This window comes from Stegostoma tigrinum, chromosome 5, assembly GCF_030684315.1.
Source record: "Stegostoma tigrinum isolate sSteTig4 chromosome 5, sSteTig4.hap1, whole genome shotgun sequence".
Classification (NCBI taxonomy): Eukaryota; Metazoa; Chordata; class Chondrichthyes; order Orectolobiformes; family Stegostomatidae; genus Stegostoma; species Stegostoma tigrinum.
The window spans coordinates 127501748-127517157 of NC_081358.1; the positions used below are offsets into that span (position 1 = coordinate 127501748).

The window sequence follows — 15410 nt, forward strand, 5'->3', positions numbered from 1 at the left end:
ACAGTTTGTTTTAACTTGTCTGCTCTAATGAATATTTTCAATGTGGAAATGTTGTACTTTATGGCTTATTTATGGCTCAAAAGTGCTCAGAGTGATACACTTTGTAGATTTCTATATGTTAATCCATGTAACATACATATATCTTGAACACTATACACTTTAGATTTCTCTGGGTGCCTGGACTTCTGACATGTGTTAGTCCAATGGTCTTTGTGGACTTTGTATATATCATGTTGGATACTGTCTTGCTGGTGAAGGGCGACACTTCGAGACAATTGACTAAGATTGATGTTGATTAGCACACAATGTCTTAAGTAAATGTAGCTATGACCATTTTCTGTAAGCATGATGGGAACTATAGCCAGTAGCTTAGGTATGATGGGATATGAAGCCAATTCTGCCAGAATCTAGATCAGAACATATGTTGTAAAACACCTAGATATTCACAAAGTGCTTACTCTTAATGTGATAAGGTAGTAGATGGGAGGAGGGTGCTCGATCCATAGTGCTAATTAGGATTGGGAGGCAGATTTTGGAAAGGCGCTGAAGTAATAGGGTTGTTGTCATGGGTGACTTCAACTTCCCTAACATAGACTGGAACTTCATTAGTGTGAATAGTTTGGATGGAGCAGATTTTGTCAGGTGTGTCCAGGAAGGATTTCTGACTCAATATGTCAATAGGCCGACTAGAGGGGAGGCCACAGATAGTAGGAACTGCTGATGCTGGAGAATCTGAGATAACACAATGTGAAGCTGGATGAACACAACAGGCCAGACAGCATCAGAGGAACAGGAAATTTTGATGTTGCGGGTCAGGACCCTTCTTCAAAAGATTGCGGACTGCAGATTGAAATTACTAATTTATTTTCAACAGGGGCAGTCATGTTCAAGAGTCAGATTAGGTAGAAGGAACTAAGGTATATATCAGCATAATCACACTGAATGGAGAGGAAAAACACAATGGGGCTGACTGGCCTCCTTCTGCTGCTATCTGTTTATTGGAGTTAAAAAGTCATACCAGCACAACATCTAGCCCTGATTCAGAGAAATATCATCAAAACTCCTGAACTAAGTTATTTATCTGACCTTTCTTACCCAGTTGGTTAAATGAACTGAAAACAGAGAGAATTGTTACTTCATAAAGAAAGAATTTTAACACAGGCTGGAGAATGGGATAGCTGTAGTGAGGAACTCACTTCCTGAATTTTAACACAGGCTGGAGACTGGGATAGCTGTAGTGAGGAACTCACTTCCTGAATTTTAACACAGGCTGGAGACTGGGATAGCTGTAGTGAGGAACTCACTTCCTGAATTTTAACACAGGCTGGAGACTGGGATAGCTGTAGTGAGGAACTCACTTCCTGAATTTTAACACAGGCTGGAGACTGGGATAGCTGTAGTGAGGAACTCACTTCCTGAATTTTAACACAGGCTGGAGACTGGGATAGCTGTAGTGAGGAACTCACTTCCTGACTTAGCAAAGCTTGTGCACCAGGGCACAAGGCAGGAGCGTGATGGAAAGCTTCCCATTTCTCCAGGTGAGTACAGCTCCAACAACACTCAAGAAGCTTCACACTATCCAGGACAAAGCATTGGCACCATATTCTTAAATATTCACTCCTTCCACCACTGACGGTCAGTAGCAGCAGGGTGTACTATCTACAAGATGCTCTGCAGAAATTCACCAAGGCTCCTTAAACAGGACTTTCCAAATTCACAACCACTTCCATCCAGCAGGGCAAGGGCAGCAGATACATGGGAACACCACCTGCAAGTTCCCCTCCGAGCCACTCACCATCCTGACCTGGAAATATATTGCTGTTCATTTACCATTGCTGGGACAAAATCCTGGAATTCCCTCCATTAGGACATCATGAGTCGACCTGCAGCAGGTGGACTGCAGAGGTTCAAGAAGGCAGCTCACCTCTTCCTTCTCAGGGATAACTAGGGATGGACAGTGAATGCTGGGCCCAGCCAGCGACACCCGTGTCCCATGAATCAATTTTTAAAAAATAATCACATTCAACACTGGAAACACCAAAGAAAGAGAGGTTTACTTTTGACCTTGACCTATTAAAGATCATCGCTCTTAGGAAAACAGACTGTGTCAATAACTGACTGACAATGATTCCAGGATTATTAACCTCATGAACAAACATGACCAAGAAAACAAATTTCTGCGTTGGCGTGGACTGGCATAAAGGAGTTGTTCAGAAGAGGTTTGCAGGACGGAGTTCACTGGTGAGTATTAGTGTGTTTAATTCGGAATAAGTTCATCCAGCTCATTTATGTTTGATATACAGGAAGAGAGGGGAAATCATTTTATCTGCAATCCGTCACGGGACATCAGCTAAGTTCGACTGAGTTTTCTTTTTGTCTTTTTTTCATTTTTAATGTTCAATACAGATAAAAGTCACTGGTAGTCTTACCAGACATTGGGGCTGTTCTCGTTGGAGAGAAATGACTGGTGCTGGTTTACCCTGGGGGTCACCATGCCTCAGCCAAGGGGATAACTTGAGAAGGACAACCTTTACAATAACTTCAGCTCATAAGGGAATCGAATTCACACTGTCAGCGTCACTCTGCATCGCAAACCAGCTAATTGACCCGCTTCAATTCATTAGTGTGTGCAGTTCACTAAGTTGTTTCATTTAAATAGTATCTTTCACAATGTCAAACCAAGCAAAAGGCCCTTCACAACCAACGAAGAACTTTTGGAGTGTAGTTACTGTTGTAAGGTAGGAATCTGTACACAGCAGGAAACCACTAGAATGTGACAGTGTGCTGGTTCTTGTGATGACACTGAGCATCAAGCCATAGGGAGAACTCCCCTCCTCTCCTTCAAATCTAGTTCACGCTCAACTCATAGTATAAATGGCCTCTCAGGGGAGTACAACTAGGCCTGTGGCTCCAACACTGGCTCTGCTGTAAGAGCAGTGTTGAGCTTAGTCCATGTGGGTTAGTAGTAGGCGACTCACTGGTCAGGGGAACACACAGGCATTTCTGTGGCCACAATCGAGACTCCAAGACAATGTATTGCCTCCTTGATGCCAGGGTCAGGGACATCTCTGAGCAGTTGCATGAAATTCTTAAGGGGGAGGGTGAGCAGCCAGAGGTCATTTGACATATTGCTACCAACGACACAGGAAGGAAAAGGGGCAAGGTCTTGAACAGGGATTATAGGGAGTTAGACAAAAGCTTCAAATGCAGGGCCTCAAGACGAGTAATTTCCGGACTGTGTTAGTGAGAGTAGGAACATGGGGGAGTTGGCAGATGAATGTGTGGCTTTGAGAGCTGATGCATAGGGCAGGGATTCAGATTCTTGGATCATTGGGATCTCTTCTGGGGTAGAGATGACCTGCACCAGAGGGACGGGTTACAATTAAATTGGAGGGGGACAGATATCCTAGTGGGGAGATTTGCTAGCGTCACTCAGGAGTGTTTAAATTAACCTGGCGAGTGGTGGGAGGCAGTGGGAATGGAGGGGGGTGAGTTCCAAACCATCAGGGAGACAAAAGAGCAAGTTGGGATGTCACAGTTATTACAGAAACATGGCTAAGGGAGGGACGCGACTAGTGGCTCAATATTCCAGGATACAGACACTAAGGATAGAAGGGGAGGCCAGAGAGGAGGGGGAGTTGCATTTTTGATTAGGGAGAATATCATGACAGTATTGAAAGAAGATATTTCACAAGGGTTCATCCATTCAGTCTATATGGGTAAAGTTGTGAAATGAAAAGGAGGTGATCACTTTGATAACATTGTACTATAGGTGCCCCAATAGTCAAAGGGAGACTGAGGAGCAAATATGTAGGAAGATCACAGATAGCTACAAGAGTAATAGGGTTGTAAGAGTAGGGGAGTTTAACTTTCCAAACATAGACTGGGACTGCCATTGGGTTAAGGGCTTGGATGGTGAGAAATTTGTTAAGTGTGTTCAGGAAGAATTTCTCATGCAGTACATAGATGGTCCTACTGGAGAAGGGGCAAAACTTAATCTGCTTTTAGGAAATAAGGCAGGACAGAGGTGTTAGTAGGGGAACATTTTGGGACTAGTGATCATAATTAATTAGTTTTTTAAAAAAGTTATGGAATAGGATAGGTCTGATCCACCAGTTAAAGTTTGAAATTGGGGCAGGGCCAATTTGGATGATCCTAGACAGGAACTTTCAGAAGTTGGCACACAGATAGCAGGAACTGCCAACGCTGGAGAACCTGAGATAACAAGGCGTCCAGACCTTTCACCCCAACCTCAAGTTCACCTGGGCCATCTCCAACACATCCCTCACCTTCCTGGGCCTCTCCGTCTCCATCTCAGGTAACCAGCTAGAAACTGATGTCCATTTCAAGCCCACTGACTCCCACAGCTACCTAGAATACACCTCCTCCCACCCACCCTCCTGCAAAAATTCCATCCCCTATTCCCAATTCATTCGCCTCCGCTGCAACTGCTCCCATGATGAGGCATTCAACTCCCGCACATCCCACATGTCCGCATTCTTCAAGGACCACAACTTACCCCCACAGTGGTCGAGAACGCCCTCAACCATGTCTCCTGCATTTCCCGCAACACATCCCACACACCCTGCCCCTGCAATAATCGGCCTAAGAGAATCCCCCTCGCCCTCACATACCACCCCACCAACCTCCGGATACAACGCATCATCCTCCGACACTTCCACCATCTACAAACCAACCCCACCACCCAACATATTTTTCCATCCCCACCCTTGTCTGCCTTCCACAGAGACCACTCTCTATGGGGCTCCCTGGTCCGCTCCACACTCCCCTCCAACCCCACCACACCCGGCACCTTCCCCTGCAACCGCAGGAAGTGTTACACTTGCCCCCACACCTCCTCCCTCACCCCCATCCCAGGCCCCAAGATGACTTTCCATATCAAGCAGATGTTCACCTGCACATCTGCTGATGTGGTATACTGCATCCACTGTACCCAGTGTGGCTTCCTCTACATTGGGGAAACCAAGTGGAGGCTTGGGGACCGCTTTGCAGAACACCTCCGCTCGGTTTGCAATGAACAACTGCACCTCCCAGTCGCGAACCATTTTAACTCCCCCTCCCATTCCTTAGACGACATGTCCATCATGGGCCTCCTGCAGTGCCACAATGATGTCGCCCGAAGGTTGCAGGAACGGCAACTCATATTCCGCTTGGGAACCCTGCTACCCAATGGTATCAATGTGGACTTCACAAGCTTCAAAATCTCCCCTTCCCCCACCGCATCCCAAAACCAGCCCAGTTCGTCCCCTTCCCCCACTGCACCACACAACCAGCCCAGCTCTTCCCCTCCACCCACTGCATCCCAAAACCAGTCCAACCTGTCTCTGCCTCCCTAACCTGTTCTTCCTCTCACCCATCCCTTCCTCCCACCCCAAGCCGCACCCCCAGCTACCTACTAACCTCATCCCACCTCCTTGACCTGTCCGTCTTCCCTGGACTGACCTATCCCCTCCCTACCTCCCCACCTATACTCTCTCCACCTATCTTCTTTACTCTCCATCTTCGGTCCGCCTCCCCCTCTCTCCCTATTTATTCCAGTTCCCTCTCCCCATCCCCCTCTCTGATGAAGGGTCTAGGCCCGAAACGTCAGCTTTTGTGCTCCTGAGATGCTGCTGGGCCTGCTGTGTTCATCCAGCCTCACATTTTATTATCTTGGAATTCTCCAGCATCTGCAGTTCCCATTATCTCTTCAGAACCCGCTCCCTATCCCCCTCTCTGATGAAGGGTCTAGGCCCGAAACGTCAGCTTTTGTGCTCCTAAGATGCTGCTTGGCCTGCTGTGTTCATCCAGCTCCACACTTTGTTATCTCATGAAGCTGGATGAACACAGCAGGCCAAGCAGCATCAGAGGAGCAGGAAGTTTGACGTTTCGGGTCAAGACCCTTCTTCAGAAATGGGGGAGGGGAAGGGGATTCTGAAATAAATAGGGAGATGGGGGAGGCGGATAGAAGATGGATAAAGGAGAAGATAGGGTGAGAGGAGACAGACAGGTCAAAGAGGCGGGGCTAGAGCCAGTGAAGGTGAATGTAGGTGGGGAGTTAGGGAGGGAATAGGTCGGTCCAGGGAGGATGGACAGGTCAGGGGGGAGGGGACGAGCTGGGATGGTTTTGGGATGCGGTGGGGGGAGCGGAGATTTTGAAGCTTGTGAAGTCCACATTGATACCCTTGGGCTGCAGGCATTCCCAAGCGGAATATGAATTGCTGTTCCTGCAGCTTTCGGGTGGCATCATCGTGGCAATGCAGGAGGCCCAGGATGGACATGTCGTCCAAGGAGTGGGGGTGGGGGGGTGGTGCGGAGTAGAGTTGAAATGGTTCGCGACTGGGAGGTGTTTGTTGCGAACTGAGCGGAGGTGTTCTGCAAAGCGGTCCCCAAACTTCCACTTGGTTTCCCCGATGTAGAGGAGGACACAACAGGCACAGCAGATACAGTATATCACATTAACAGATGTGCAGGTGAACATCTGTTTGATGTGGAAAGCCTTCTTAGGGCCTGGGATGGGGGTGATGGGCAAGTTATAGGGGCAGATGTAGCACTTACATCAGACGCAGGGGAAAGTGCCGGGGGTGGTGGGGCTGGAGAGGAGTGCGGAGCGGACAAGGGAGTCATGGAGAGAGTGATCCCTCCAGAAAGCACATAAGGGTGGGAAGGGAAAAATGTCTTTGGTAGTGGGGTCAGATTGCAGATGGCAGAAATGTCGGAGGGTGATGCGTTGGATTTGAAGGTTGGTGGGGTGGTACGTGAGGACGAGGGGGATTCTGTTTTGGTTGTTATTGCGGTAGGGGGTTGAGGAATGAGATGCGGGAAATGCAGGAGACATGGTCAAGGGCATTTTTGATCACTAGAGGGGAAGTTGCGGTTTTTGAAAAAAGAGGGCATCTGGGATGTTTGGGAGTGGAATGCCTCACCTTGGGAACAGATGCGGTGGAGGTGAAGGAATTGGGAATAGACAATGGCCTTTTTCCAGTAAGGTGGGTGAGATGAGGAATATTCCAGGTAGTTGTGGGAGTCGGTAGGTTTAAAATGGATATCGGTTTCCAGGTGGATGCCAGAGATGAGACAGAGAGGTCCAGGAAAGAGAGGGAGGTGTCAGAGATGGTTCAGGTAAAGTTAAGGTTGGGGTGGAAGGTGTTGGTGAAATGGATGAACTGTTCGAGCTCCTCATGGGAACATGAGGTGGCGCCGATACAGTCATCAATGTAACGGAGAAAGAGATAGGGGATTCAAAAGTTGATTGGGGGAGGTTGTTTGGAGGCAAAGGGGCATCCGGTAAGAGGAAGGTTTTCAATAGTGGCTTAATGTTCAGGGCCAGCGTGTTCCTGCTAGAGTGAAGGCTAAGGCTGGCAGGAGTAAGGAGCCATGCATGACTCAAGTTATTGAGGCCCTGGTTAAGAAAAAGAAGGAAGCATATGGCATGTATAGGCAGCTGGGGTTAGTAAATTCCTTGAGGAGTATGCAGAGTGTTGCAGTACGCTTAAGCGAGAAGGAGGGCTAAAAGTGGATATGAGATAATTTTGGCAGATAGGGTAAAGGAAAATCCAAAGGGATTCTACAAATAAATAAAGGCCAAAAGAGTAACTCTTTTGAGAGAATAGGGCCCCTTACAGATCAGCAAGGTCGGATATGTGCGGAGCCACAAAGATGGGTGAGATCCTACATGTTTATTTCTTGGCAGTATTTACCATCAAAAAAGACATGAATGCTACGGAACTTGGGGAAATAAACAGTGATGTCTTGAAGAGAGCCCACACTACAGAACAGGAGGTGTTGGAAGTCTTAAAATGCATTGAGGTAGATAAATCCCTGGGAATCTGTGAAGTGTGGGAGGGTCGGGAGGAAATTGTGGGGCCCCTAACTGAGATATTTGTACTCTAGGCAGCCATGGGTGAAATGCCCAAAGATTGGAGGGTGGCTAATGTTGTGCCATTATTCAATAAAGGCTGCAGAGAAATTTCTGGGAACTACAGACCACTATTTGTGGTAGGTAAGCTGTTAGAGGGGATTCTGAGAGACAGGATCTACAGACAATTAGAAAGGCAAGGACTCATTTGGGATAGTCAGCATGGCTTTGTGCATTGGAAATCATCTCTCACATTTGATTTAGTTTCTTAAGGGAATGAACAAGAAGGTAGGTGAGGACAGTGCGGTAGATGTTATTCACATGGACTTCACCAAGGCCTTTGACAAGGTACCGCAGAGTGGGTTGTTCAGTAAGATTAAATCTCACAGGATCCAGGCAGAGCTAGCCAATGGATACTAAACTGGCTTGATGGTAGAAGACACAGGGTAGTGGTAGAGAGGTGTTTTTCATACTGGTGGCCTGGCAGACCAGCAGTGTGCCATGGGATTGGTGCTGGGTCCACTGTTATTCAATTATCTGAATGATCTGGATGAGAATTTAGGAGGTATTGTTAGTAAATCTGCAGATGTCACCAGGATTGGTGGTATAGTGCACAGTCAAGATGATTATCTAAGATTACAAAACCATCTTGATCAACTGGGTCAATGAGCCAAGGAATGGCAGATGGAGTTTAATTTGAAAAGTGCAAAGTGTTGCATTTTGATAAGGCAAACCACAGTAGGACTTATGCAGTCAATGGTAGGGCCCTGGGGGTGCTTTAGAACAAAGAGATCTAGGGGTACAGGTTCATAGCTCCTTCAAAGTGGAGTCACAAGTAGACAGGGCAATGAAGGCGGCTTTTGGCATGCTACCTTTCGTCGCTCGGAGGATTGAGTGTCGGAGTTGGGACGTTGTATTTAAGTTCTACAAGACATTGATGAAGCCACATTCAGAGCACTGTGTGTAGTTCTGGTCTCCATACTATAGAAAGGATATTATTAACTAGAAAGACTGCAGAAAAGTTTTAATGGGATTCTACCTTGACTAGAATGTTTGAGTTATAAGGAGAGGCTGGATAGGCTGGGATTTTTTTTCCTCTGGAGTGTGGGAGTCTGCTAGGTGACCTTATAGAGGTCAAAATAATGAGAGCCATGGATAAGATCGACAGCCAACAGCTTTCCCCATGGTAGGTCAGTCTAACACTAGAGGGAACAGGTTTGAAGTGAGAGGTGAGAGATACAAAAGGGCCCAGAGGGACAATTTTTTCACACAGAGTGTGTTGAGTGTCTGGAATGGCCTGCCAGAGGTAATGGTGGGGATGAATACAATTTTACCATTTAAGAAACATTTAGACAGGTACATGGATGGGAACGGTGTGGACGGATATGGATCGAATGCAGGCAAATGGGACAAGATGGGAAAACAGAATGGATAAGATAGGCTGAAGGGCCTGTTTCCACTACAACTCTATGACACATGTAAAACAGTGCCACCTTGATTTTTCTCACTTGCAATGTCAGGAATGCAGTTGTCAAATTGGTTCTTTAGTGTTGCTTGTTAAATCCACAGCAGAATTCCATGCCATCAGTAATTATGAAATCCGTATGAAGTAGAACCCTGACGTCCTGTGGACAATATTTATCCCTGAAGCAGAATGGCCCAAAGCAAATTATCTGATCATCGACCACATTATCATTGATGGGAGCGTGCCATGCTCAAATTGGCTGATGTGTCTCCTATGTTACAGCTATGGTCACGCTTCAAAATTTCGTCATTGGTTTAGAATGTGTTGGAGCCACTTGAGGCTGTGCAAGGTTCTATATGAATGCGAGAGTTTGAATTTTTTTTTGGTTTGTTTGAAGGGGCTAGGCACTGTCTCTATGTATCTTAGAGCTGAAGGTGTTAGTGAGGATGTAACCACAAAGCCAAATAGGCATGGGTAGAATAGTAATTCTGAAACAAAATGTTAACTCTCTTTTTCTCACCACGGATCTTGCCAGACCTACTGAGTTTCTACCAGCAAGTGCTGTTTGTTTTTCAGATATCCAGCATTCGCAGTATTTTGCTTTTATAGGATATGTGTGGAAATGAAATGGTATGAACTGCCAGCACTTGTTTCCTGAAAGTTGCCTGTGTAATAACTGGGCTTTATTTCTCTGCTGTAGGCACCATGGGGAGAATCCTAGAGTTGATAGTTGTTCTCTTTGGGGCCGGGGTTCTCTCTGCCTGTCCCGAGAAATGCTTTTGCCTTTCAAAACTTGTCGACTGTCGCAGCACTGCCCTGCAGACCATCCCAGTGGATATCGATCCCAGCACACAGACATTATTCCTGGATGGAAACTCTCTGACTAGAATTCCTCTCGATTCCTTCAGGAACCTGAGACAGCTGAGCTATCTCGGTTTATCCAGTAACTGTCTCCTCCTTCAGAGCAACATCTTCGACCCTCTGCCAAGACTGCAGGCTCTGGATCTAAGTGCAAACCACCTGTCAGAACTCCCAGAAGATCTATTTGGAAACCTCTCCAATCTCACCTGGTTAAACCTGGCCCACAATAACTTACACAGCCTGCACCTAGGGAAATCACTCACTAAACTGACCTACCTGGATCTCTCCAACAATAACCTCACAGTGTTCCAAGAAACATTCGAACATTTTCCTCAACTCGACACTCTGTTTCTCAACAGTAACCAACTCAAGACACTCCCAGAGACAGGTTTTAGTCAACTGCTTCTCCTCAAAATACTTGACTTGTCAAACAACAAGCTTAGCTCCCTGCCTTCCCAATTCCTCAATCACCACCACAAACTGACCGACCTGCGATTAGACAAAAACAGATTCAAAACCTTCAGTGCAACTCTCTTCTCCCAACTGCATCATCTCCAGGATCTGACCATCTCCGGAAACATCATCAGTTATTTTCCACCTAAACAGTTTGCTAACTTGACAAAGTTATTGAAGCTCGACCTGTCCAACAACTCATTAACATTTCTCCCACTGAACTTCCTTTCCGATCTCAGAGAGTTGCAACTGTTAAAACTCTCTGACAATTTCATTGACACCCTGGCAGCTGACGCATTCAAATATAATCTGAAACTCGTCTATCTGCATTTAGATAGCAACAACCTCAGAAGTCTGCCGGTATTTGATGGGCTTTCACAGTTAGAAGAGTTGACCCTCTCCTTTAATAGGCTGCGAGGCTTTCCAAATGGATTTGCTGATAACCTGGTAAAGCTGAACTGTCTCCAAGTCACTGACAACCTCATTGAGCAATGGGATATCAGAGTGTTTCCAAACATCACCTCTGTGCTCCTGAGGAACAACCCTATTTGCACAGTTAAGGGCTCAGGAAGACAAGCCACCGACATTGACTGTACAAAGGCACAATGTTAATCAGCTTGAAAATGATTTTGAAAAGAATCTCCTTTCAGTTTTATGTTTTAAAATATTGCAGATTTGCCTCAGCCTCTTGGTAGCGTGAGAACTTGCTGAAAAGAGAAACATTTTTGAAACTGGATCAACATGCTGAACAACTGGTTCACATTGTTTCTACGCAGTGGCCCCATGAAGGGTATTTTCCACCAACAGGATGTAGCTATTTTGTCACACAATTAAGCAAGGTCCCTGCATGATGTCAGGGTCATAGGCCATGGACCACCAGTGATTGGCTGATCAAGTCAAACAGGAGCTCTCTCCCCAGTAAGTCTAGATCCAATCAGAGCCAACTTGTCAATGAATCAACACCCTTTCCTCCTGTACTGTAAATTGTTGTGATGGTTTGAAATTTGGTATTGTTGCATTAGTCCTGATGAGGGCAAAGCAAGAAGCTCAGAAACACACCTGCTTTTTGAACAACATTGACTATTAGAAGGAAGCAATAGGGCTTGGCTAGTAATGAGCACATCACATTAATAAATGTTGTTACTTTCAGATCAAAGTCTTGGTTTATTAACACCTGCATTCTTATCTTCAATTGTGAACTCTGCAAAGACCCAAAAATCATTGTCCCTAATGTAACCCTGCACTGTTTTCCCCAACCAACCTTCTCTGGAGCAATTAGGGATAGGTAATAAGTGCTGACCCAGCCAGTGACACCCAATCCCATCAACAAATTAGAAAGAAAAACATTATTTATTCTGAAGAATGAAAATAAAGCAGAAAAATGTATATTGTAATCATGCCTCTTACAGCCTCAAGAAGTCCCTGAGATAAAGAAAAATGTCTTCACCTAGAGAGTGGGCAGTTTGTGGAATTCTCTGTCCCAGAAAGTGGTTGAGGCCAAAACACTGAATATTTTCCAGAAGGAGTTAGATACAGTTCTTTGGGCTAAAGGGGTCAAAGGGTATGAGGGAGAAAGTGGGAACAGGGAACTCAGTCGGATGATCAGCCATGTTCCTACTGAATGGCAGAGCAGGGCTGAATGGCCTACTCCTGCTCCTAGTCTCAATGTTTCACAGCAGTTTCCAACTACAAAGGACTTTTGAAGTAAGTTCCCTGTTGGAATAAAAGAGACAAAAGGAACTAATTTTCACACAGCCAAATCTCAGAAGCAGCACTGTGATTTTTTTTAACATTCTTTTACATTTAAGTGCTGCCGAAATTTGGGCCCAGTAGCTTCCAGTTATCATCTGATAAGGTACTACACATTAGGCCACTTTTAAGGGAAGAGCCCATGGTACTGGGGGCTGTTTGTAAGCATGAATAGAGGATTGGCTAACTGGTAGATGCCATTGTTAGGACAAGGGAGGCATTTTCAGGATGGCAACCTGTAACCTATCAAAGGGATCAGTGATGGGGCCACGATTACTTCCAATCTATATTGATATCAAAGGAACCCTGGTGACTTGCTGATAACATGCCAGGGACAATATCACTTCACAGTGTGCCTCCCGCAAGGACTGCAATTTGACCAAATATGACATGAAGTAGCCCTATCAAAGCTAGAGTCAATGGAAATCAGGAGAAAACCCATCCATTGGGTGGAATTATGCCCAGCACATTGTAAGATGATTGCTGCACAAATAAAAACAGAAATTCCTGGTGAAACTCAGCAGATCTGACAGCATATGTACAGACAGAAACAGAGTTAATGTTTGAGTCCAGTGACCCTTCTTCAGAATGTTCCAAACCGAACAGAAGGATCACTGGACTTAAATGTTAATTCTGTTCTGTCTTTACAAATACTCCTCGAACTGCTGAGCTTCTCCAGCAATTTCTGTTTTCACTTGTTTCAGATCTCCAGCATCCACTAATGTTTTGCTTTAATTTAACATGGTTGTGGTTGTTGGAGATCAGTCATCTCAGCTCCAGGACATCTCTGCAGGAGTTGCTCAGGGCAGTGTGCTCGGCCCAACCATCTTCAGCTGCTTCATCAATGACCTTCCCTCCATTATAAGGTCAGAAATGGGGATGTTCGCCAATGGTTGCAGGATGTTCATCAACATTCATGACTCCTCAGATACTGAAGCAGTCTGTGCCCAAATGTAACAAGATCTGGACAATATCCAGGCTTGGGCCAAACACATTCAAACCACACAAGGGCCAGACAATGGCCAGCACTTGCAAGAGAGATTCTAACCACCTCTCCTTTGTATTCCATCACTGAATCCCCAACCATCAACATCCTGGGGGTTACCATTGACCAGAAGTTCAGCTACAGAACAGAGAGAGCTGGCATCCAAGTTCAGAAAATGATAGGGGAAGTAAATGGAATATTCGTCTTCATTTCAAAGGTTTTGGAGTATAAAAATGTGGAGGTTCCACTAGACCACAGCTGGAACGCTGTGAACAGTTTGGGACCCGCTAGTTTGATGTAAACTTTTTGTTATAGCCGTTGAGGTCAGTTTTTGAACACACTCACAAGAGGCTGCTGATGTACTCTGAACACGAAGTAACAGTGTTCAATGAAGAAAGGGAAACATGAACTATATTCCACTGGAGAAATCAGCTGTCAACATATCACTACAAACACCAGAAAAAAGAATTCAGATGCACATTATTCCTGCAATATCTTTAGAAAAGCCAACCCTCACCAAAGGTTACCACCATATCCACATTTTGCCTGGCACACTGTAATCAATTTCCTCCCAGTGAACTTCTGTGCTGCCACAAGAAGTTGATTTCCTTTAGCTGAGCCAATAAACTGTAAACAATTTACTTTAATTCAGAGCAAATACAGGAGTCCACTAACCCCACTTCCAGCAGTTTTCTTGCCAGAGAGTTTAACAGTTCAGCCTTCCAGTATCTAGCACACCCGTCTAGACTCACTGCTATCTGCACAGTTCCGTCTCTCAGTGTGATTCTGGACCTCTGTCACTGGGCAAACTGCACATTTTATTTTCTTGGGGCACTCTTTACTGCACTGACCTGTTAACCCCCAGCTATCCAAGACATGGTTGTAAAATCTCACTAAATTGCATGTAAACTACATACTTCCACACACTTCAACACCAAGCTCACAAGAATGCTCAAAAACGAAATGAAACTATGTTTCCCCCTTGTTAACTCAAAAAATATAAAATACAAATTAAAGTTGTCCTTAACAAACATCTCTGTGATTCTTGTCTCTATCTTAAATGGCTGATGTCTCATTCTGAAGTGTGACTGTGTCCTGGACTCTCCAACCAGGGAAACCTGTCTTCCATCAAGTTCGTGATAAACATTGTATGTTTCATTGAGGCAAGCTCTCGATCTTCTGAACTCCAGTGGTGAGGTCTCATCTATTCCTTCCCTCTGCATACAAAAGGGTTAATCTTCATATTAGAGTAAAATGGTGTTTAGCCTTTACCTTATAAATGTGTAAATATAATTTGCTTGTCCATGGAAATAAAAAGAGTGCACAGCACAGAAACATGCCATTTGGCCCTTAGCATTATATTTTGTACAACCCCTTCCTGTTCATCTCAAGCTGCCTGTATATAAATAGTCATTATGAAAGATTTTCAATTCTACAGGGGATGCAAGAGCAGAGGGAACTGGTTGCATATATACACAGATCATTGAAGGTGGCAAAACAAGTGGAGAGAGCAGTTAATAAAGGCTACAGTGTCCTCGGTTTTATTAGTAGGCCATATAGTGAAAAAGCGAGGACATGATGTTGAACTTGTTAGACCTTAGCTGGAGTATTGTGTACATTTGTGGGTGCCACATTACAGGAAAGATGTGAATGTACTGGTGAGAGTGCACATGTGATTTATAAGTATGGTTTCAGGAATGAGACACTGCAGTGGTGAGGATAAATTGAGGTTATTCTGCTTGGAGAGAAGAAATCTGAGAGGAGACTTTACAATGATTTTCAAAATCACGAGTGGGCTGGACAGAGTAGATAGGGAGAAGCTTTTCCCACTTGTAAAAGAGAAGTGAGAGGGTGTAGTTTTTAAAGTGACATGCAAACAATGTGAGGGTGATCGCAGAGCAAGTAGTTAGGGTCTGGAAAGCACTGCCTGGAAATGTGGTGAAAGCAGGTTTAATTGAGGCATTCAGGGTGGACATTGGATGGTTATTTGGACAGAAAGAATTTGCAGGGATATGGGGAAACAGCAGGTGATTGGCACT

The 15410-nt window shown here is 45.2% G+C and overlaps 1 protein-coding gene across 1 annotated transcript; it reads left to right on the top strand.

Annotated features, from left to right (window-relative positions):
- Positions 1-2186: 2186 nt before the first annotated feature.
- On the top strand, positions 2187-14404 carry LOC125451521 (leucine-rich repeat-containing protein 15-like). The gene is made up of 2 exons (XM_048528697.2): positions 2187-2241; positions 10024-14404. Exon 2 carries the CDS (start codon positions 10029-10031, stop codon positions 11247-11249), a length of 1221 nt encoding a protein of 406 aa, XP_048384654.1. The 5' UTR covers positions 2187-2241; positions 10024-10028; the 3' UTR covers positions 11250-14404.
- The last annotated feature ends 1006 nt before the right edge of the window (positions 14405-15410 follow it).

Excerpts from the sequence above, each read along its gene's own strand:
- LOC125451521 (XM_048528697.2), top strand. The coding sequence starts at position 10,029 with ATGGGGAGAATCCTAGAGTTGATAGTTGTTCTCTTTGGGGCCGGGGTT.